Below are 23,191 nucleotides of genomic sequence, written 5' to 3' on the forward strand. Positions count from 1 at the left end.
AACCGAAGACCCCCTTCCCTGCAAACATTATACACGCAAGCATACACGTGTAAAAGAACATCTGAGAAAAAACAGTCACGCAAAAGTTCAACATCAATTACCATAAAGGAAGGATGTCACGAGAACAAACTCACACTGATCACGACGAGAAGCAAATTCAAGGAAAATTTGTTTATGGTTAATTTACGCTTTTTTAGTCTTGGATGTGGATTTATTGGAATTGCAACAGTGCAATACACGTGGGACGCAAGCAGCTATTGCTGATGTTGTAATGTACCCGATTTTTACACCTGGGTGGAGTGGGGAAAATTGTGTTAAGTGCCTTTTTTCCCAAGGCACAAGATCGGTAGCAGCAGGGGATTCGAACCCGGAACCCCTTGGTTCTGAGTCGAAAATCCTGCCGTTACGCCACGAGACCCCACCCCAGTCTTTTCAAGATTTCAGCTCAGTCATGCACATGTTCTTGAAGAAAATGACCAAAGCTGAGTTAACCATTTTAAGCACAGTAGAATCAAAGACGTTCCACTTAAGTCTACATCTTTCAGCTTCTATTTGATAGATGCGGTTTGAAGCACTCCCCTTACGTGAACAGTCATCTCTTGATGCACGAATTGCTGTTTGAAGTAACCCACTTTGCCGGGCGGCCTTTATTTTAATCCCTAACTATGATTCCGATCCGCTGGGCACGCAAAATCGTCTTCCCAAAGTGTCTGTACCGATTTCTTCACAGGTTTGAAGCAATCACACCAAACAGCCTTTCAGCTTTCTGACTCAACAGTTGAAAGAGAACAGACAGTCACCCGAAATCCGAATTTTCAAATGCTTTGTAGAAGTTTAGTACATATGGCTTTTATCTTGTCAACGAATGCATTCGATAATTTTTGTATCAATACAAACCTACAACCTTCTATGTCCTATGAGGGAATGTAATTTAGAACAATAATACGATACGCCAGATAACAGTTATTCAAGCAACTGCACATGATTGAAAACAGTAGCATTCACTACTTTTCGTCAGTGACTCTGAGCAAGATTGGTCGAACAGTAGGTTTTAACCACGAACTATGAATTGATATGTATTACCTGGTTAAAACCTGCTGTTCGTCAAAATTAGTGGATGTTACTTGAGACGTCTGACCGTTTCCCAAATCATTTGCTTGAGTAACTGCTGTGTGGCGTAATAGATCACACAGGGAAGTCATTACCTTAATTGTACCATCTGCGTTATGCTTTGGTCATATTTCCCAGATGGGGCCCAACCGGGATGTTTAAGACGGTCAAAAATTAGAGTACATAATTATGCATATCAATAAATATGCACAATGTATGCTCTTGAATAATTTTTGGTATTTTCGTGTGACTGGTTGTCTTTTATATCATACTTTTCGTTCCGTAAGACTGTCCAGGATTGGAAATGTGGCCATTTGCATAAAGATGTTTTTGACAAACATTTTAGCAAAACACGCAACAAAAGACTTTGCTACAATGGGGAGCTTTTTAGACGAGCTCTGTCTCTTTATCAACATAAAGATATCATTGTCGACGTTGTCACTTATTCTTTGGTTAATACTACCTTGCCATACAAAGATGTTTCCTTAATTTAATACTTATCTTAAACACGAAATTAATCACCCGCTTTGACAACCTTATAGATTACAAAGACATGTCACCAATAGAAATTCATGTGTAATTTAACCACGGACTGTCTACAGTTCTAACCCAAGCATCTAAACAATGGAATCTGATGTTCATAGATAATCACTTCAATACAATATCATGAAAATGATAGTAAAAGTGGGCTAACAACTTACGTGCGGTCGTCAAATCGTTGCTGTACGGATGGAGCCAGTGCGGTTGCCTCCTCTACGACTTCTGAATCCGGGAAGGAAAAAAATATTGGTCGTTAGGCCTACGGAAATAAATGTTGTGTTTCCGGTTACCCCACTGACCCTAACAAAAACCTGCATCTGTATCATTACAATATGATGTTGAAAATATCAGTGTTCTGAAGCGTACCAGTTTTACATTGTTAAACTGTGTTTGTTGAATCATTTCGGCCGAAATCTAATAAAAAGATTAAAAAGAAAAGAGAATCCTTACCTTACGACGCTATTTTCAGGACCGTAATAGGAAACACGCCATTCTTTCTTAGGCCTTAGCAACGACAGTTCCAGTTGGACCCGAACCGGGCTCAAATAAATTTTCTAGAAGTTATCAACAAAGATGAGTAAAGAATAAGTCGATTTTGTGTTTTGAGAAAGCATCATCATCACCCACTGGTTTCTGCATCTGCAGTCAGTCGTTGAAACGTCCTGCAGCTGCAATCAGTCTTTCTTACAGTGAGCAAAAGATGAATCACCCGATTTTTGTCCCTTTTTCTGGAGCCCTACGTGTCTTTATATCATTTTCTTGGAATCTATTATTAATTGTCTGGGGACCTCGTTTCAGCCGTGTGACGCTGGTGATAGTGTATCGTGAGTGGCGAGTTAGGTTTTAATGTTAACGTTACACAAAAATAAGTCAGTTGTGTGCTCTAAAGAAAATTATATATTCTTTGCAAAAAGAGTTGAGTTTGGTAATTGAGGAAGTATAAAAGCAGTACATTGAAATTGTGAGATTTTTTAAGATGCTCGCATATTTTTGGTTGGTTGCTTCATTGGTTGTTTTCCGCCACTATTTGTGCACGTTTTCCTTTTCCAAACATTAAACCAGATGTTAAGAAGTTGTTGTCAAAAACAGAATTTTGAATCAAAAAACATTTAACTATAAGGAAAAATATGAGTAAAAACGGTCTTCTCGCCTTTTTTTAGTGCTTGATTTTAATGGCTAGATATCTTCAGGTCATTCTTTCATGACGTCATTGTTGTCCTTAAGGGTCACACGTGACGCACGTCACCTTTCTTTGATCTCGCCGCAGCAGACGTACTTTCAATCTCATCTGATTAATCTCCTGGATATTAATTAGCTATTTAGCAATAGCAAGTTTATTGTAAAGTCATATCCGTAGGCTAGTTGCAATTGGATAAATATTAACGACAAGCAAAAAGTGAATCATAAAACATACAAGTGAAACAGGAAAATAAAGATTAAACCACGTTGTTATTCTATGATAAGATTCTGAATCAACTTTACTTCACTTGATAAGATTCTGAATCAAAAAGGCAGTTTTACTACCTTTACCTTTACCTTTACATGGAAGGACCCCTAGTCTTTTTCTCTAAGTATGGTGGGTTTATTTGAACAATCTTTACATTTTCTACCGTTTTGTTCTGTTGTTTTTTTCTCTTGCAGACTTTCTTTGGATTTTTTTAAATTTATTCACTAATTTCAACTTTGGTAAGATCCAAAAAATGTGTAACAACATGACAAAAGGAACATGACGGATCATTTCTGTAGCTTCTGTCCAACATAAATTGAAATAAAACTATATGATTATACAAAGCACCGTTGACAATATACATATACAAAATAGGAAATAATGTCAAGAAAAAGAGTATAAAGAAATACGTGCAAAAAATGGATGCATGTGAAGTAGATTGGTATCAATTAGGGGAGCAGCTGCGGCATAAGCAAGTGAAGAGCATAGATTTTCAGGATCGAATCGCCATCAGTGTAACCTTATCATTGTTATGGAGAAAACTCATCTCACGACTTACCCTTTTGTCAAAAGCCGACCTTTAATGTTAACGATATATCCTCCGGATGGACACGATTTCTCTATTGACGGGTTGCTAGGTAACCGTGACGTCAGTGTCCGTACCCAGATGTTGCTGATAAAAGACATTATAATATCAACTCTTGCGAGTGATGTGATTGACCTAATTTGCCAGGAATTGGTCATTAGTATTTGGAGACAACTTCTGAAAGTCGTGTCCGAGTTTCGCCAAAAATTGAGGTTATGTTAACTCGCGTGCGTGTACACATACGCACGCGAGTTAAGATAACCTTTCTGGTGAAGGTCGGACATGTGTGTGTGAGAGAGAAAGAGTGTATGTACATGTGTGTGTGTGTGTGTGTGTGTGTGTGTGTGTGTGTGTGTGTGCGTGCGTGCGTGAGTGCGTGCGTGCGTGCGTGCGTGCGTGTGCGTGCGTGCGTGCGTGCGTGCGTGCGTGCGTGCGTGCGTGCGTGCGTGCGTGATTGTCTGCATCCCCTCTGTGTGTGTGTGTGTGGGGGGGGGGGTATCTCGAAAGGTTTGGATGAATCTTCATGATATTCAATATGTTGGTATGATCTCTATTTGTCCTATTTGTGAGTGCGTGCGTTTTGTTTGTGAATGGACGCTTGTCAGTGTAACTCCAGAAGTTGCGGATGGATCCGTCGGATATTCAGGTGGGTAGGGTTTAGGGAAACAAAGGTCAAAGTCAATAATTGACCTCCTAGCGACTACCTGTGATACTGCAGCTGAACTTCCGGATTTGGTATCTCGTGTTCTGGACAAGCTACGGACGTGGTTGTTGAGTGAGGAGGCAGTAACATTAGATGCTGCAGGTTAAGGCCCCATGGCGGATTTGGTAATCGGCTCAAATCGGCTAATGAGGAGTATAATTTTCCAGAGGAGTTTGGCTACCACAGACTGGAGGGGGGGGGGGGGGTACGTAGCCTTACCCTGGACTGACTCTACTGGCCGATTATTCCTTTTTTGCTGAATCGCACGATTCGTACCCCCTTACTGTGAAGGCCTGGTGGAGGTTACTCTGCCCCTTCGGCCTCAAATATGCTATGGGGCGACCTTTACCTCTGCATTAGTGCTGCGTACCTAAATGTAACATCAGGTACAGGTACAGGTGCAGGTACTGGTACAGAGGTTTAAGTACAGGTCCTTGCCGTATGTTTTTCAGAACTTCTTCAATAGTGACAGAAACATAGATAAACTGTTTTCAACTTGTCAGTATATTTATTCAAAGAACACAACTAGGTTTCCTACCGACAAACTCTCTTGGCCTTGCTACCAAGACTCCCTGCCTGCCTGAAAATTCGTAACGCTGTTCCAAGGTGTCACTTCGGTCACGTCTGGTGGTGCATGAGGTCAGGAGATCAGTGACAAAATAAGCACAAACTTGCTGTAAATTTATATCGGTACATTACCGGTACTTCATGATCCGGTATTTTGGACCTGCACCTAATCATTTTTACGGTACAGTACCGGTACACTGTACCGGTACGACCGGTACACTGTACCGGTACGCAGCACTACTCTGCATCGAAGACATTCTAAAAAATACGGAGTCTGCATCCTTGCCCTTTTGGACGTTTTGCTTGATATTTAGTCTGGAGTTCGATAACATGTTTTGTTCGTCATACTCGGCGGGTATTAACACTTTTTCCGGTCATCCCCCAAACACCAAAAGGTCTTGGCTTAGTCGCATCCGGGTTTTTACATTCTTAAAGTTCATAGTTGTCTCTGATATTTATTTCTATATATATAGGCTGGAGTTGATATTGATATCCGTGGGTTAGAGGAGTCCAAAACACCATAAGAGAGTGTTATTGTCAATAAATGATAATTCTAGGAAGTAAAAAATGCATACTACTTCTAATCAGTATACAACAAAGTATCAACTTATTTTGAGCGCATCAAAAAGCATTCAATCAGTATTCTACTAAACTCCCCAGGTACTCTCCAATTAGATTTAAGTGATCTTAGTTTTGTGTTCTTTGATATCTTATTAACAATTGGCCTTCTTGTTGTGCTTATCGACCCTCATTTATGTCGAAAGTATTCACGCTGAAGGAAGTGTCTACACGCACAAGGAATGGATAGGTTCTTCACGGGGTTATTGAGTACCATTTTGTTTTACGAAACACACGTTGCCTAATTAACCACAAAGGGAATTTTGCAAAAAAGTTCGGGTGATAACGTATTTATTGATACATAATTCTTTGGAAAATAACATGCTCTTCTGGAGTTTTTGACACCTTAGACGATAATCCAAAACAAGGAGAAACGGCAGCCAAAACATTAAGCAGTCCGGTAACGGGCGCCTAGTGAGCCTTGTCTGGCATTTAATATTTTACATTTGATATTTTATCAAAGATTTAGTACAAGCTATGGCAGCAACAAAAGAACAGCCCTCAAACAAACTAAGAACCCTTCCGCGCCAAATGTCAAAGGAAAACATAGACCTCTTTCTGAGATCAGATCCCTTGTGTAGTCGTCATCTTCAAGAACATTTTGGATTGTTTGGAACGCGTTTCGGTATCATTCAAGTTTTTTTGGCCTTTCTAGTTTCCTAGTTGCCTGACCTTCGAATCGCGCTACTGAAAAGGCGTCTAAACATTCACAAGGCGACGAAAGAAAAACCCAAAAAGACATGAAAAATCAGACCATTGAAATACATGAAAAAGCACAACAAAAAAGTATACAGGATCAAAAAGCCTTGCTTGGATATTTCATTACTGTAAATCGTTGTTTTTTTTCTTCGTTTTTTGTTTGTTTTTGACATGTAAGTTTGCGGCGACTTGATTGAAAAGGGGTTCAACACAGTACTGTAAATGCAAATGAAGTAGTACGACATAGCACACGTTCGCAGTGTGTTGAGAGCTCTCACCGCGATTATAAAAAAAAAACCGCCAATATTTCACGATTTACGGTAGTTCTACCTACGTGTTAACGTGATAAAACGCTGCACGTACAGGACACAATATTTACCGTGGCATTCCTTAGTAACCGTGTCTTTATGCCGGTCCCCAGAAAGTGTGAAATGGAATGAAATGGAACGAAATGGAACGAAATGGAACGACATGGAATGAAATGGAACGAAATGGAACGAAATGGAACGAAATGGAACGAAATGGAACGAAATGGAATGAACGAAAACAACATATGTAACATTATGAAATGAAATACCAGTAGATAGCGAAATATAAGGAACGTTATAATATTCACAGTAGACCGGAACAGGAAGCATTTTGAATACAGAAGTGAGTGATGAATAAATGAGGCAAGCGTAATTTTTATCATTTATACAGCGTGTTTGCGTGTTGCGGGGCGGACGTTCCATGTCGTTTCATTTCGTTCCATTTCGTTCCATTTCGCACTTTCTGGGGACCACTTTATGCAACCAGTACACTTCAACCACCCACACATACTTAACGGTTTCTGTGCTCAGCCATAAGAAATGGTCTACATGGATGACCTGCCATTTACTAGCAACAAAGTCAGCCTGACATTTGGTATTTCGGTGGAAAATTACTTAAATGTTTACCGTGTCATTTCTTAGTAACTATGTCTTTGTGTAACAAGTACATCCACCCACGGCCACCTGCACATCATCAACAGATTCCGTGTTCAGCCGTAAGAAATAGGTTCACACAGACCTTTCATTGACGGTCAACAAAGTCCATCTGACATTTCGGTAGAAAATTTCTTCAAAACACGAGTACAAGGGTTACAATAATTCTGCCTACGCGCTAAACAGACGTTTTACAGTGTCTTTATGAAAGAAGTGCGACTACACTGATTGTTACTAACTGACAACAAAGTCAGGATGACATTTCGGTAGAAAACGTCTTCAAAACGCGGGTATTTCACAAAGGTTCAAATAATTCTGCCTACGTGTTAAACGCGTGCAGACATAGTTTTACAGTGTCTTTATGTAAGAAGTGGGACTACACTGACTGTTATATGAAATCGAAGTCAGGATGACGTTTGGCATTTCGGTAGAAAATCACTTCAGAACGCAGCAGGAAACGTCGAACTGAACATGTAACTGTTTTCACGACAACACTATCTCCAAGCAGATGTTTGGTGTCATCTTGTGATTTGCCCGTCTCTTTTTTTTCTAAAGCATGGTCATAAGAGACGCTTTTTAAACTTTAAGGTACTCCCGTGTGTAGGTGACCTTCTGGCGTGAAACTTCTGCACGTAAAAGAACCTCTAGATGGACTATGATGATATTTGGTATGTGGGTAGGTGTCTGGAAGACGAAGGTCAATATCAATTTTGAGCCCCCTGGTATGTGATCTTGGTACTGCGGCAAAACTTACTTTTTTAATCTGTTGACCTGGACGTGCTATGGTCTTGATTTTTTGATGGCGGAAAGCTTGTCATGATAGAAAGAAGTGGTGTAGGTTTGGGTCTCCTACCAGCTTGTTTACTCTATCTCTATGCTATACAACCGTATCTCTGGCCCTTGCAGTAACGTTTGCAGTATTAAGCGATAAGCAGTGAGTCTACACAGACGAGATTTCCTTGTGGGAGTCGCCATTTAGGGACATAAAATAAGGACCGTAGCGTCAGTAGGTTGTTATCCACTGTGTCTAGGGCTCGGTATGGGATGGCGGAACCTATTCCTCTTCTTCCACCGCCTGTTTATAGTGACAAGCCTTTTTACTGTGTGTTATACAACCATCCCTCTGACCTTCGCGGTACAGTTTGCTGTATTAAGCGATAAGTAGCGAGTCTACACAGTCGAGATTACCTTGTGGGCGTCGCCCTTTCCCCTGAAGTGACCTCGCAAGATAAGCATTCGGCGTGAACTTATGTACACACGGTGGAGGGAGCCTCGAAATCAGGACACGGGTGGGGTATCGTTTTCTTGTTCGTTTTAGTTCACAACGTTTACATTCAAGGAAGGGAAATATTCTTTTTGACCCGTTTCTTCTTTTTCCTCTTCTTCTTATTTCCCTTATTCTATTGGTTCCAAACAAATAGAGTCAATGGTCTGGACCAGAAAGCTGTCACCGTGGTTACTAGTAAAGTAGTAAACACCTTGTTCGATTACATAATTGTATAGCAAGTGGCAGGACAGAGCTGGAGGGCTGGTCATAGTAAATATGAATAAGAATAAACAGAGCAGAAGTTTGTTATGCTACATCATGCGAAGGTAAATAATATGTATGTATTTGCTTATGGTACCCTTCTAGTTTGTTTCTGTCTTACCTTTCAAACAAAACAAATTTGTTTATTGTACTAAAGGGTACTGAAGTACGTACTTTGGTGTTAAATACTTTACAGATTACACAAATAGAATTATTACAGTACAGGTAGGACAATCACACTGCACACAAATAAACGCTCTATGAAAGAAAGACGGAAGAAAGTTTACCCTGCCAATGCGTATATATTGAGTACGGCTCTATTAGGTTGCTTCCTTTCAATGTTTGAATACCAAAGGAGACGAAAAGTCAACAAAAGCCCCGCCGAAAGGCTGCTGCCGAGGCTAACACGACTCACCGACAGTACTGGCAGCAAAATGGCGGGGTCTAGAACGTACGAAATCAACCCACCTCAGCCCGACACAGGGCCCGACAGCCCCCCGACTCGGGCGCGACAACCCGCCGAATCTACAGACGTGACGTGCGAAGAAGTCGGCAAGATCGTCCAAATAACCCTGGTGACGCTGGGGTTGTTGGCGATAGCTACCTACTTCACTCTGATCAAGATAGTAAGTATCTGTTTTAACTACCCTGCTTTTTTATTGTTGATTTTGTTTTATGTTCAACATGTGGCCTGTGGTTTACAACAGCTGCACATGTGATAGTTTATCTGTTCATGCCCTGAGGTCTAAATCAATGTTTCATATCATGTTATGGCTTTTTAATGTGACAATCCTGTCAGTAAAATGTCAACATGTTCTCTTGGGTTGTTTAGGACCCGCCATTTTGTTACCTGTTTTACACGTTGAGTTTGAACTTGAAGGCTTTTTTTTCATTTTCGTGTAACCTTGTGTCATGGAAAGAACGTTGCCACAGGCCCGATGCTCTAACATGATTTGTAATTTAACACCTAATTGATTTCTTTGAGCGGTCCTTCACCCAAAGGTTCAGTGAACCATTTATTAAGATCAATATAATCGTATTCATCGGAATTGTAGCATAGAAATAACACTACTGTAGCCTCTAACGGTGTTCAGAGTATTTTGTCGTGAATTCTATTTTGGTGATAGAAACGTCTTTTGTTGCGTGTATGTGTGTGAATGTGTGTGTGTGTGTGTGTGTGTTTTGTTCGTGTGTGTTTTCGTGTGTTTGCGTGTGCGTCTGTGTGTGTATCTGTGTGTGTGTGTGTGTGTGTGTGTGCGCGCGTGTGTGTGTGTGTGTGTGTGTGTGTGTGTGCGTGCGTATTTTTATGTGCACAGTTTTATCTATGTATGTAGGACATCGTTATGGTTGAGAAAGGGGCTCTCGTTTCCGCTTCTTGTGCTGAGTTACGTCCATAGTAGCTATGGCATCCCTTTGTGACGGTTTCTACATTGCTTAGTGGTAGGGTAATCCACGAGAACACTGGCCTATCTCCGTCGTAATCCTACAATGGACTGGAACTATTAACAAACGAATGTACGGATTTCAGGGTAGAAGCTTAAGTACATTTCTATAGTAATTGGCAAGGAAACAGGCCTTTACCGCAACTAGTACTGTGACGTATCTGTATCTTTAGCGTTACACCCACTTGTCAAACCAACCTGTCATAACAAACCATAAAAGGTATTCAGCGGCATGCCAATAAAGAAGGCCGCGTAGCCTGGTTCAGCCTTCCAAACGTCACATGTTGACATTACACCAACGCAACTTTAGCAAATGCTCTTTGCCTTTTCACCTGTTTTCCCCAGCATTTCTTTGACGTCAATAACGTTAACACATAGTGTTTTCGGAGTCGACGCCAAGTCGCTGAGTCGAATTGACTTGGCCATTTGGACTTACTTGGTTCAAATTGACTTGGAGTCGACTCAAAAACGCGTATGTAGATCGAGACATTAACACATGACAGCGAAAGAATCCATGGAATGGCATTCTGAACAAAAGGCCAAAAGTAAATAAATCTAAACTATTCCTTTCAAAGGTAGACAGATTAGTATACTAGTACTTGAAATGACGTTTGTACAAAAGTCCGTTGCGGTACCGACACGAATGTTTTCTTTACCTAGAACCAACAACACGCTCAGTTTGAATGCCTTTTCTGTAGCGACTTCATCATCGTGTATCAAACCAAGGAGATAGTTCTTGACATTATAGTTGCTAACAAATTCAGTTGTCAAAATATAAAATTGTTTTCGAAGATGACAAAAGAACAATTTTTTTAACTCTACAAAAATTGAGCAACAACCTATTTCATACGAATTGAAGATTTTGAAACCATGGACAGTTATATGGTTTATTTTGTATAATGTTTAATGTTTAAACTTCGACAACGATACTAGATTTCATTTGAATAATAAATGTTTAGATCTTATCAACATGCACAGAGGTTCAATAGTATAAATCCCTCCCTCCCCCCCATTATAGCAAAGTGTTACTACGGCTACACAGTCTTTGAAACGGCAGTTCGAATCGTCATTATCCTATTCAAATACCTGATAGATCTAAAAATAGCTTCCACTGAATGAATGATATCAGCCAAAGAGTAATATGATAGGGCCAGATGAAAGCACAATGGCTCTGTATCGTTTGCACACGGCCTCAATGCATAATTGATGAAAATATTACATGGTATTTCATTTTCTCAGTTACTAGTCTGGAAATCTAGGCTTCTTGGGATTTACCATCGTCGAAAATTCTACACATCAAACAGCCTTACACATCATACTGTTTTAAATAAATTATTGTCTAAGCATAATTTAACATAGATTTTACATAGGTAGAGGCTAGATTTGTACGCAAAGTAAAACGCTTACCAACAAGCTTCCGACCAGCCCTCTTGGTTCTTCTCAAGTTGATTTGACCCGAAGCCTACGTCACTTGAGCTGAGTGAAAGTGTGACGTCAGCAAAAGGTAGTCCGTATCGGCTCCCGTCTCGGTTGAGGGATGTTCTATTGTAGATTGCCTCTTTCACACCTCTTGGGAAATAATTCGGTTCAGTGTCCAGAATTCTGACTCTGTCCAAACTCACTGACTGTCCTGAGGACTCAGTGTGTATGTGCGGGGAGACTTCTTAGTTTGAAGCCTGCGCTCTGAGAACCTAGTCTTAAGATACCTTTCAGTTACCCCCAATGTAAGTGCTCGTTCACGCTTGATTGCGTTTTTTCAAGTCCGTATGAGTTCCGTATTGACATTTTTGTCTTAGGTAAAGTTTGCGGCCGAAGAAGTCATTGCCTCGGTTTGATAACTAGGCTGCATATAACGGTAAGTCAGAAGTAGAATACAAGTTCTTCCCCACAAACTTTACTGAAATAAAAGTGTCCATACAGAACTCAGGCGGCCTTGAACATACACACAAGTGTGAACGGGCCCTAGGATTCCTGGCATGGTCCGGACATCCATGACCGGGTTCAGGCTTTGACATGGTATGTGGTAAACAACGCCACAAATGTCCTCCTTGGACGTTTTGTGCCTCGGAGCTTTCCAATGAGGCTTCGGGTGAAATAAGACCTGAGAAGGACCAGAGAACTGATCGCTTTACTTCGGCTACGGATGTAGCGTCTAAATTTGTCAATTACTTTCATAGATGAACCTTCATGCCAACATGATTTAACCTTGAGACTTTTGTATTTCCGCTGGACAAATCTCATTGCTATCATTGTTAAGAATCATTAAAGTTTATTAGATTCAACCCATGTCTTACCTGTTACCTCTATATTACGTCTGTTTGTTTTTTTACAGATCCAGTAAGTTCTCAGCCCTCCAGATGAATTTCCAACGATTCTTCGCTTCCGCTACATCCTGCTATGGTCACAACGACGCCTTGCGACTTACATCTGCATCACAACATCTACGCGCGCCAATTTCAATGTCATGTTTATCAAACTTGTCAAGAGTGGGTTTGCGACTCCATAGAGATGGGAATTCGGCAAGGAAGCGAAATCGTTGAACAACTGATGTCGGAATAATGAAAAGGTCCATTATTGTATTTTCATATTCACGGATGTGCAGACAAGAGGGAAAATAGTATATATTAAACGTTTTAATAAATCTGGGCAAAAGTTTGTAGAACGGAAGGGCAAAATAACTAGAGACGGATATAAGTTCATTGTATAAGATACGTACGTATTTGGATCCGCTATATCCATTAATTATCCATTGTGTACTTCAAATGTTCTATATTCAAGGCCGAGGCCTTATTTTTCCGTCCAAAATGTAACAAGATATATAGTGGTTAACTTTTATGCACTTTGCTGAGACATGTATGTGCAATTCTGTTTTGAAACTTCGAAGCCAACACAATTTTATACCAAAAGTGCACTTTCCTCTTGGGATGAGAGAAATATTCTACTCAATGTTGTTATCATCTCAAAATTCCTACATGTATGTCAGGGGTGCCTAAGTATTCATACGAATTGCACAGAATTCATACGAATTACGAAATACAAATGAAATTCAGGATATATTTGTTCAATACTTGATACGTTAATGTCATCAGGTTAGGTATATATATTAATATTGTTACCTATGACCTCTTATATTACAATGTATATGGTCATGACTTAGTCATACTTTCGACTAGCCTGTTATCCTCTGTGCAGAATAGATTGTTAATTAAGTTGAATGATTAAAGGATATATCTCTGACAGTTACCTTTATTCGTGTGTTACTCTCCTCTACATTTAGTACAATTAACGAATACTTTGGTAAGACTTTTTTTATGATCATGAAGGAGCCACAAAGCTCATGTTGGCATCTTGGAGCAGAATATGAAGAAGAAAAAATGTGAAATCATAGTTATCGTATATCATTTCAGTGTGCGCACTTGTGTCATTAAGAAATTGGATACGTGTGTGTGTGAGAGAGAGAGGGAGATAGAAAGAGAGAGAGAAAGAAAGAAAGAAAGAAAGAAATAGACCATATAAATGAGTATTGCGGTATCTTTTTCGGCATGCTCAAAATTACTTGTGTGCGCTTCGCTGGGCAGAAGGCAGTAAAGAGGCCTTTTGTTCTTTGGAGCATGTTGAGTTATCTTGTCCCCAAACCAATAAAGGCGGTGGAAAGAGAGGGTTGGGCTCCGCCTTCCAATACCGTTACCTGTATACAGTAGATAACAGCCCACTGCCCCTACGGTCTCAAGAAGGCTTTACCTTTATCTTTTAATCCTCAAAATGACTTCAAACAGTCGAATAGTTTCACCCAGCCCGGTGCATCCTGGGAAGTGCCAACATGGCGACTTGCAACAGCGTTCCGGGCCCCACAGGTAAGTGTGTCCATATTGTTCGTTCTTACACCCCTCTAGAACCACTCTCAACGGCTGGGACTTAACGGAGAAGGATATAGGACGGGTCTGAAACAAAGAGAGGTCTTGACACGCCTGCTTGGGTTTTTAAGAGCCCTTTTTGTATCCCGGATTTGGCCAGACCCGGAAGTGGGGTACGCCCCCCTCCCCCTAGCAACAATTATAACAGTTGGCTTGTTCTATTTTCCCGACACGTCGATGAAGGTTAGACATCACACAGGTAACTAAACATTTAGTCAAGCAACTGGGTAACATTTGGAAACGATCAGACCTTTCAGACAGTACCCACTGTCTTTTGACAGTGAGACTAAACTATCTGGAGTTACCAGGTTTCCATTCATTCATTCATTCATTCATTCATTCATTCATTCATTCATTCATTCATTCATTCATTCATTCATTCATTCATTCATTCATTCATTCATTCATTCATTCATTCATTCATTCATTCATCTGAAGTACAGCCAGTAGTGCCTTTTAACGTGCTCGAGGTACCTCCTTGATCACAGGACCCCCATTTTACGTCCCATCCGAAAGACGATTGAATCTCCAACAAGTTGCCCACTAAACTGGGGTCTCCCACTTACCAATTTGAACCAGGAGCACCAGTTGAGGTACAGTTGTTGTTGTTGTTGTTTTCCTTGCTGAACGTGTATTATATGGTGCTAGACGTGGTCTCTTGGTGCTGGGTTTCACTTGGTTCTGTTATGAGTCGATTGTCTCTCTAGTTATCTTGGTGACTTGTGCTTGCGTGTTGCTGGAAGTGTTTCCAGGAGAGCGCGTGCATCAAGTCTGTGTGTGCTCTGGATGTACTGGGAGAAAGCCAAGTAAATCTACAGTGACATTCTTTTCTCCCAGTTGCCTAGTACTAAACTGGGGTCTTCCAGTTACCAACTAATTAGAACCTGAAGCTGTGGCCGGGAGGCTAACCTATACCAGTTGATCTACAGGGACATCCGTTATAACAAGATTTTTATTTGCAAATTCATGCCTGTAGGCTAATTACAAGGGTACAAACAGTACCATTACTTAGTAATTAAGGTAACAAGTGTCTATTCAATATTTTGTATACATCTTACTTATGTCTCTACATGCATTATAATACTGGGGTATGGGGTTTGACTCCTTCTTTGGAGGCAGTGGCTGATAAAAAGTCCCATGTTTTTAATGATTAGTGGGTTTTGTGATTATAACAGTTTTCTGGTTATATCCTCCCCCCCCCCCCAGAGTTGCAGAGATGAGGGTGTCTGTGTGGAGGCTGTTCCTGTTAGTGGCAGCACTCCTGCTGCTGACCGGCGTGGATGGAACCATCCAGCCCAAGTCCAAGTCCAAGGGCAAGAAGAAAGACAAGAAGAAAGAGAAGAAGAAAGATGGGGTAAGCGTCTTGTTAAGGCCATCAGTTTAAAGAAAGAATAGGACTCTTAATTAACAAGATCAGACCATTTAGGGCAAAAGGATTAGGACAAAAAATAGAAGAAGAAAAATGGTGTAAGTCTCTTTACTAGTTTACTACCGTGAGTCTTGTGTCAGTCAGTTTGAAAAAGACTGACTTTTAATGAGACAAGACCAGTTTGGAAATGAAGAAAAAAAATTAATAAGAATGGGCAGCCTTGGATAACAAAAATAAACTTGATAAATAAATGAATAAATAAATAAACAAGTAAGACATGTTTGGAATTGAGTGAGATTAAGAATATAATTCCTCCATGCACCACGGAAAGAGATTTTACTCTAGAAAAAGAAAATCAACTTCCATCAATAATTTAGTAACACTAATGTAAAATTCCCCTTCAGGCCACCCCCCTCCCCACGGATGAGACGGTCCTAGAGAGGAAACTTGTTACAGAGAAACCCAAGACTAAGGACATCCTGACTGAACACACGCGCTACTCCATATCATCTCTAGAGAACAAGAACTTCCCTGGAACTGTGCTGGGATATGTCACACCTGTAAGTATTGTTAAATATCTATTTGTTTTCAAGATAGAAGTAGGAGGAGGAAGAGGGTTTTTGCAGTTGAAACAATTCAGTTTGCAGTACAGTAATACTGTTAGTAGCAATACAATGGAAATGTATCATTCACAGTGTCACGATTTTGCTGTGAACTACTGCAAAGAATAAAACTACTACAAACATCTTAAGATTTACAGCATTGTTAGTATATCTTTACACAGTTTTAGTATCAAATGTCTACAATAATCATAAATATTTGCAGTGTTTTCAAGTTCAAGTATTTTTGTGACCTCTCTCCAAACTACTAGTTTATTAGTTGGTTTGTCGAAAGTAATTATTAACAGTTCTGATTGTTGTCATTGTCATTAATCAAGAGAGAGTTTTTTTTAATGGGTAGGGGGGGTGACAAACAAAACATGCAGATGTTGTTCATAAAATCCAGCTTGTGTGGCTTTACATAAGGAGCCAGTCAAGAGTGCCTCCTGTCTGTTGTTAAGTGCATTACAAGTAGGGTATCCTGTAACCTGAGACAACATCCTGCAGGGGTTTGAAACCTGATACTCTGATCACTGATGAAACTCTATTGTATTGTTATGGGTCGTTTTTATCATTCACCATCATTTACTGATTTATAAACTTGTTAACAGTTTGATAATGATTATGATAAAAAAATTTGCAAACAAATCTGCATACAGTGTATATTTGCAAAAGAATTGCTTGTAAGCATTTATTAATAATGGTACACAAGTAGCAAATCTGACAATTTTTGTTGTTGTTGTTTTCCGCATATTTGCAGTGGAACAACCATGGCTACGACGTTGCTAAGATATTCGGAGGGAAGTTCAGTCTGATTTCTCCAGTCTGGCTCCAGCTGAAGAGAATATCGGCAAAGATTTTCCATGTGGAGGGAGCTCACGACATCGACCAAGGTCAACTCTCTTGTTCTACTTTTAACAATTTTATTACTACTGTTTTACACTAATTTTGTTTTGCATAATCATAATTTGCTTATCAATTTTGTGAAGGATACACAAGAACGATTAAAGATATCAAATGCTGTTAATCGTGAAATATTTGCGGTGGTTTTACACGTGTGTTGTCAGATTTTTGTGGTGAGGTCTCTCTGTAATTTCATCACACTAAAACATGTACTCTGTCTTGCAAAAGAGTTACTTATCAGTTTTATCATGGACTTTTGGTTTTCCAGGCTGGATTAATGATGTCAAGAAGGTCTCTGGCAGAAATGTCAAAATGGGTGAGAATGAAAATATATCATGTCTATTGTTGCAGTGAATGTAGTTTTGATTATATAAACTTCACATGCATTATGAACTTTACATTCTGTTTGATGGTTTGTCAGTTCATAACCTTGAACTTTTCATGACCTGTAACCTCTGACCTATTGATGACCTCTGACCTGTATCCCCCAGTCCCCCGCCTGTTGTTTGACGGCTGGTCGGTCCATGACTACCACTACCTGTTCAACAGTGAGGACGCCGTGGAAGACATGATCGAGACTGTCATCAAGTTCTGTGAGGTGAGGACATAAGAATTTGCATACTTTTATTCTTAAAAAGTCCATACTTAACTACAACATGTGCTTTGGGAGAACCCCAAAAGTCCTCAGCCATGGTTACATACTAGTTACCATCTTAATGTATGGAATCAAAAGGGACGTTGATCTATTGCTCCCATGTTTTATAAGAGGCACTGTTTAAACAGGTTAAAGAGGAGGAGGGTAACAATACTCCCCAGGATGTGATATGATATGATGATATGTCTAAAAATCACACATACTTCTGAACTTACAGGTTAAACCTTTGAATGATATACTTGGATAGGTATGAGGCATTCGAGATACATTGATGGAATAAAGAATATAATTAGAGTGAGATCATCTTAACTTTCGTATGTTATACGTTGTTATCACAGCACTTTGCAAGAAGTTGTCTGCTTGTGATTCTGAGCCTTTTTCAGTGCTGTTTTTTTAGAATGGTACAGGTCAATAGTGCTCTTTTATAAGTCCGCTCTTGTTTCTTCTAGTTTCGTCGATTTGATGGAATTGTTCTGGAGTTGTGGAATCAACTGGGTGGCACTAAGAAAAAGTAAGTCGAGCTTTTTCACTCCGTAAAGTTTACGTCATGGTGAATTTGTGCATGCATGTAATAATGATAATAAGGTTAAAAAAGGAGTATGTTTATTAATAGAAATCAAACTTTCAAGCACATTGTGGAAAATAACATTAAACAATTTATTTTAGAAGGGTGAATGAGGAAAAACATCTAAATCTGTTAAATCTACATTCAATTTGTATGATTTGGACTTACACGATTAATAACATGTTATGATTTTGAATTGTTCATAAGTTGTGTTTGTTTTCTCCAGGGACCTTACTCACGTCATCACCCACATGGGTCAGGCCTTCACTGAACACAACCTGATCCTCATCGCTGTCATTCCTCCTCCCTCCATGAGGTAAGGACTTATCCAGCTCATTCTCTACTACTTCTGAAGAATTAAGGTCAATGACCTGGTCCAGATAGCGGTCACCATGGTTACTGATAAAGTAGCAAGTAAAGGAAAGTGATCTTTATCCAGTTTAGCTCAATGAAGAGCAACTTTTCCACTGGTCATGACAGAGAAGACAGATGCTATATACAGTATTTACAGGCTCATTGTACCAGGGAAATTCCCTTAGCTCTTTTCGACAAGCACAATGAACAGTGCACCACAACTTAACGTCCCGTCCAAAGGACTGCAACCTTTTCTGGTAGCGTGCATGTCGCTTGAGCGACACAGCCGGGATCGAACCCGCAAAGGCAGGGCCGCTAACCACTGGACTACACATGCAACCACAGACAATAATATATAATGTAGCATGTGGCAGGACAGGGGCTGGTCATCTGGTATGTGAATTTGTTTGAGTTAGAGAATAACCAGTGAGAGCTGTAAGTTTGTTTAGCTAGACCATGTGTATTACAATGTATGTATTTGCTTGCATGTTGTGCTTCTCTAACTAAAGCTGTTTTATGTATGTATTTGCTTGCATGTTGTGCTTCTCTAACTAAAGCTGTTTTATGTTGCCATGACAGCCCTGCTGGCCAGGACATCTTTAACAAGGATGACTTCCAGAAGCTGGCACCCTGGGTACATGGCTTCAGTCTCATGACCTACGACTTCTCCAACCCTCACAGGTCAGTGGTACAGTCTGATGACCTTTGACTTTTCCCATCTTCCTACGTCCACAGGTGTCATAATTGTGAATTCAAAGTACATACAAATGGGAATCTTATTTAAATGTTGTACGTATTTCGTACAACTTTTAGATAAGATTCCCCAAAGTTGTACGTATTACCTACAACTTTTAACTAAGATTCCCATTTATATGTACTACTTTGAATTTGCAGTGTTAACAGCATATGATGAATATCTCTCGTCTTTCATATCCAGACCTGGTCCTAATGCCCCCCTAGACTGGGTGAAGGCCTGTGTGCTGATCCTAGACCCAGAGGGGGCACACAGGCACTGGCACTGGACCTTATTAACACTAACAGTGAATACCTTGTCCCCCTTGCCCAGACCCGGTCCTAATGCCCCCCTAGACTGGGTGAAGGCATGTGTGCTGATCCTAGACCCAGAGGGCGCACACAGACACAAGATCCTCCTCGGACTCAACTTCTACGGCAACGACTTCACCGGCGGAGGGGGTGGACCAATCATAGGCAACCAGTAGGTCTTATAAAACACTTATTAAATATCATCTAGTACATGTTCTACTCCTCACGTACTTGTTTAGATCATAGTACCAGGGACAGGAAAGTGCTTTCAGTACCAGGGACTGGAAATTGTTTTCAGTACCAAGGACAGGAAAGTGTAATAGTACCAGGGACAGGAAAATGTTTTCAGTACTAGGGACAGGGAAGTGTTTTCAGTACCAGGGACAGGAAAGTGTTTTCAGTACCAGGCACAGGAAAGTGTTTTCGGAACCAGGGACAGGAAAGTCTTTCAGCATCAGGGACATGAAAGTGTCTTCAGTACCAGGTACATTGTTCGGTTATTCTTTTTAATCTTGTTATAGTTAAACGTCAATAATAAATCAACGCTAAAAGACAATGAAAATGTCACACTGAGTCTCTTGACTGTATATTCTATATTGTGTTTATTACAGGTATATAGACCTACTCACACAGTACAAGCCTAAGTTAAAATGGGAGGAGGAAACAGGAGAACACATGTTTGAATACAAGTAAGTTCTCTTTTAGAAACTTTCTACTTCCATGTTATAAGTTCAATTTTTGTTCACTTGTTGTGTTATCTGTAAATATCAAAGTATTTGCAGTGACTTTATGTTATGTTCTTGGTTTTTGCAGTGACTTGTTTACGAACATATGCTCAGTATGCTACAATGTGTTACGATTGTTGTTTAAAAGGTAAATCTAAAACGACCACTACATGGTCACATCTTTCCCCTCCTACTGGAAAGTGAAGTCCCTGCAAACTTCAAACAATTTCACTATAGTGAAAAATATGTCATATTTTTGTGATTATTTTCTTGAGGATGATAAGAATTATTACAAATCTTACAATGATTTCTTCAGGTTGTTTTGATGTTTGTTGTTTTGTTTTCACTTTTCAGAGACGGGACAACGAAGCATCTTGTGTACTACCCAACTCTCAAAGTAGGTTCACTTTAAAATTTATTTTCTTTAACAATGGAATATCTACAATTAGCCTCCAGATTATACATGCACTTGACAATGACCATCTTATTGTATGATAATTGCATTATATCTAAATATGTTCAATACTAGTCATACTGCTAAGGTCAAACATTACAAGTCAATTATTGTAATAACTGACCACTTGATGAGATTTATTATTCACCACTTGTGGCACTTCTCTATGATTTAATGTAGTCAAAACCAACATAAAATAAGGACTTCTGATTGGTCGACATCATCTGGGTATATCATAATTTATGATTAATCATAATGATTATACATTGTTTCTGACTTCTCCTGTTTGTCTCTCAGTCTATCCAGGCCCGTCTGGACCTAGCCCAGGAACTAGGGACCGGTATCTCTATCTGGGAACTGGGGCAGGGCCTGGACTACTTCTACGACCTCTTCTGAGTCTACGTCTTGGGCACTTGAGACTTGGAAAGAGGTCTTAAAATTCATATCAACTTAAAAGTCAAGTACTTCTGTTAACTACAAAGAAGAGAGTTTCCTCTTTTAAATGAATGGTTACACTCTACAGTTTGAAACCTGAGTTAGAATGAAAAACTTAAAGTTCATTAGATTTTCTAACTTATAGTTTTTTTTTTCGAAATTTCAAGTGTGCTGTGATGTTTGTTCGTTTCTCTGAGAAGTATTTGAAGGCATGATTTTATGTATGAAATGCTCTACACAGTGTGACCCCAAATGTAGCATAAGAGCAGAAAAAGACAACAAATTGAGTTTGTTTTGCTGTAGATTATATGACATGGTAATTTTTTGTCAGTTTTGTGACAATTTTTTCCAGAATGTTCACACCAATCAATGTCATCACTATAACAGTACACCATTTGTTAACAAGAGTAAAGAAGTCAACCCATTTCAGGTATTCCTGATTCTAAATTTATAATTCTGCCTACCAAAATGACTACTACAACTAGCTGCATTTCTGTCTATTAAAAGTAGGGGAAAGGATTTTTTTCAAGAGATTTAATGATCTAAACTCTAGTTGTACGACTGCCTTGTTGAATAGTGCATGATGCATGTTGGTGCTATTTCATTATACTCACAATGCATGGTGGAAAATATGATTATTTATTTGTAGCATAATTTAATTTTATCTTAATCAAGGATTGAAGAAGGTAAATTCAAAGGTGCCATAATATATAATTACACAGAATGTGTAAAAATTGTAACAATATCATAACGAATGTTTATCTGTGCCATTTGAAAAAAAGAGTGAACTAAATTGTTTTGGGACAAAGTTTAAGTCGATGAATCTTTACAATGTAACAATCTTGGAGAAACCTATTTCAAATGTAGAAAGAAAATACTTGAAATAGGAATTGATGTAGGATATTGTCCATGGTATCACTTGTATTTTTACTCGATTGGTTTACATGAAATAATGACATGAAGAAAAAAAAGGGCTAATCATCCTAAGGGGGATACTTCCAAGTATTGGAACTTGTGTTTAAGAAAAAAAGGACATCAACGTTGGAAAATCTGTTGTTGGAAGGGTCATGTTGAATGCCTATATTCTGAATAAAATATTCTCTTCAGTCTGAAATACTGTTGTGTACATGTATGTTGTTGTGTTTTCTTAAAGTTCTAAATGTGTTGTTTCCTTATTACAAGGCCCCACCCCCAAAAAACCTACAAAACATCCTCTTTATACATGTACCTTTATTTTGATATGAGAGAGGAAAAAACGATTTTGAAAATGGAATGATCACACGACTATAATTATACCAAATACTGAATAAATACACTGCCTGCCATAGCAATGTGTTATCTTAAAATAGCAAATACAGTATACAGCTTGTCTACAATGTATGAACACGGCATGAAGTAACAATAATGGGTAATAAAATGTCTGCATTTTTCTTCCTGATTACGCATGTAATGTTTAACATCTATGATAATTGCACAGTAAAATATATTGTCTTGACAAGTAAGTCAGTTTTCCATCATTCCACCCACAGACTAACATAAATCTTATATTATATCATACAGCTCTTTACAACAACCCACAGAATAACATACATCTTATAGAAAGCTCTGTTTCATTGTCAGAATATAATGTTATCATAGGCAGATTTACTTTGATATCCTTACATTTATATTCAATGCAAATATACAAAGCAAAGCTTGACAATCTGACGTTCCCAACAATGTAAAGCCTTTAAACTTACAATCATTATGATTCCGCGTTACTATAATTCACAAATCTTAGATCATCTCTTCCCGCTATACAGCGCTATCTTTTCTTCTAGACTTTACAGTACTTTGTTACATCATTTATTCAATATACACTTAGACACACTTAGTACAATTGTTCAAAGCTAAATGTTGCACGACTTCATTCCATTTACAAGTAATCATCCCCAGAAAAGGTAGTCAGACTCCGAGTCTTCTTACTAATGTC

At 39.3% G+C, this 23,191-nt stretch overlaps 1 protein-coding gene and 1 long non-coding RNA gene across 2 annotated transcripts; both read left to right on the top strand.

Annotated features, from left to right (window-relative positions):
* The first annotated feature begins 8,936 nt into the window (after positions 1-8,936).
* Positions 8,937-13,441, top strand: LOC136424306 (uncharacterized). The gene is made up of 2 exons (XR_010753856.1): positions 8,937-9,386; positions 12,535-13,441. It is a non-coding gene; the product is annotated as an uncharacterized lncRNA (long non-coding RNA).
* A 523-nt stretch (positions 13,442-13,964) lies between these two features.
* Positions 13,965-21,658, top strand: LOC136424710 (chitinase domain-containing protein 1-like). Its single transcript, XM_066413333.1, has 13 exons — positions 13,965-14,056; positions 15,323-15,470; positions 15,890-16,045; positions 16,845-16,977; positions 17,256-17,303; positions 17,479-17,585; positions 18,092-18,153; positions 18,434-18,523; positions 19,141-19,242; positions 19,628-19,777; positions 20,217-20,294; positions 20,685-20,727; positions 21,082-21,658. The coding sequence occupies exons 1-13, from the start codon at positions 13,965-13,967 to the stop codon at positions 21,178-21,180; spliced, it is 1,308 nt and encodes a 435-aa protein (XP_066269430.1). The 3' UTR covers positions 21,181-21,658.
* Positions 21,659-23,191: the final 1,533 nt, after the last annotated feature.

This window comes from Branchiostoma lanceolatum, chromosome 18 (assembly GCF_035083965.1).
Source record: "Branchiostoma lanceolatum isolate klBraLanc5 chromosome 18, klBraLanc5.hap2, whole genome shotgun sequence".
Lineage (NCBI taxonomy): Eukaryota > Metazoa > Chordata > Leptocardii > Amphioxiformes > Branchiostomatidae > Branchiostoma > Branchiostoma lanceolatum.

Excerpts from the sequence above, each read along its gene's own strand:
- LOC136424710 (XM_066413333.1), top strand. The coding sequence starts at position 13,965 with ATGACTTCAAACAGTCGAATAGTTTCACCCAGCCCGGTGCATCCTGGG. Across the intron at positions 14,057-15,322 it reads CAGCGTTCCGGGCCCCACAG|AGTTGCAGAGATGAGGGTGT; the intron begins GTAAGTGTGTCC and ends CCCCCCCCCCAG. Across the intron at positions 20,728-21,081 it reads TGTACTACCCAACTCTCAAA|TCTATCCAGGCCCGTCTGGA; the intron begins GTAGGTTCACTT and ends TTTGTCTCTCAG.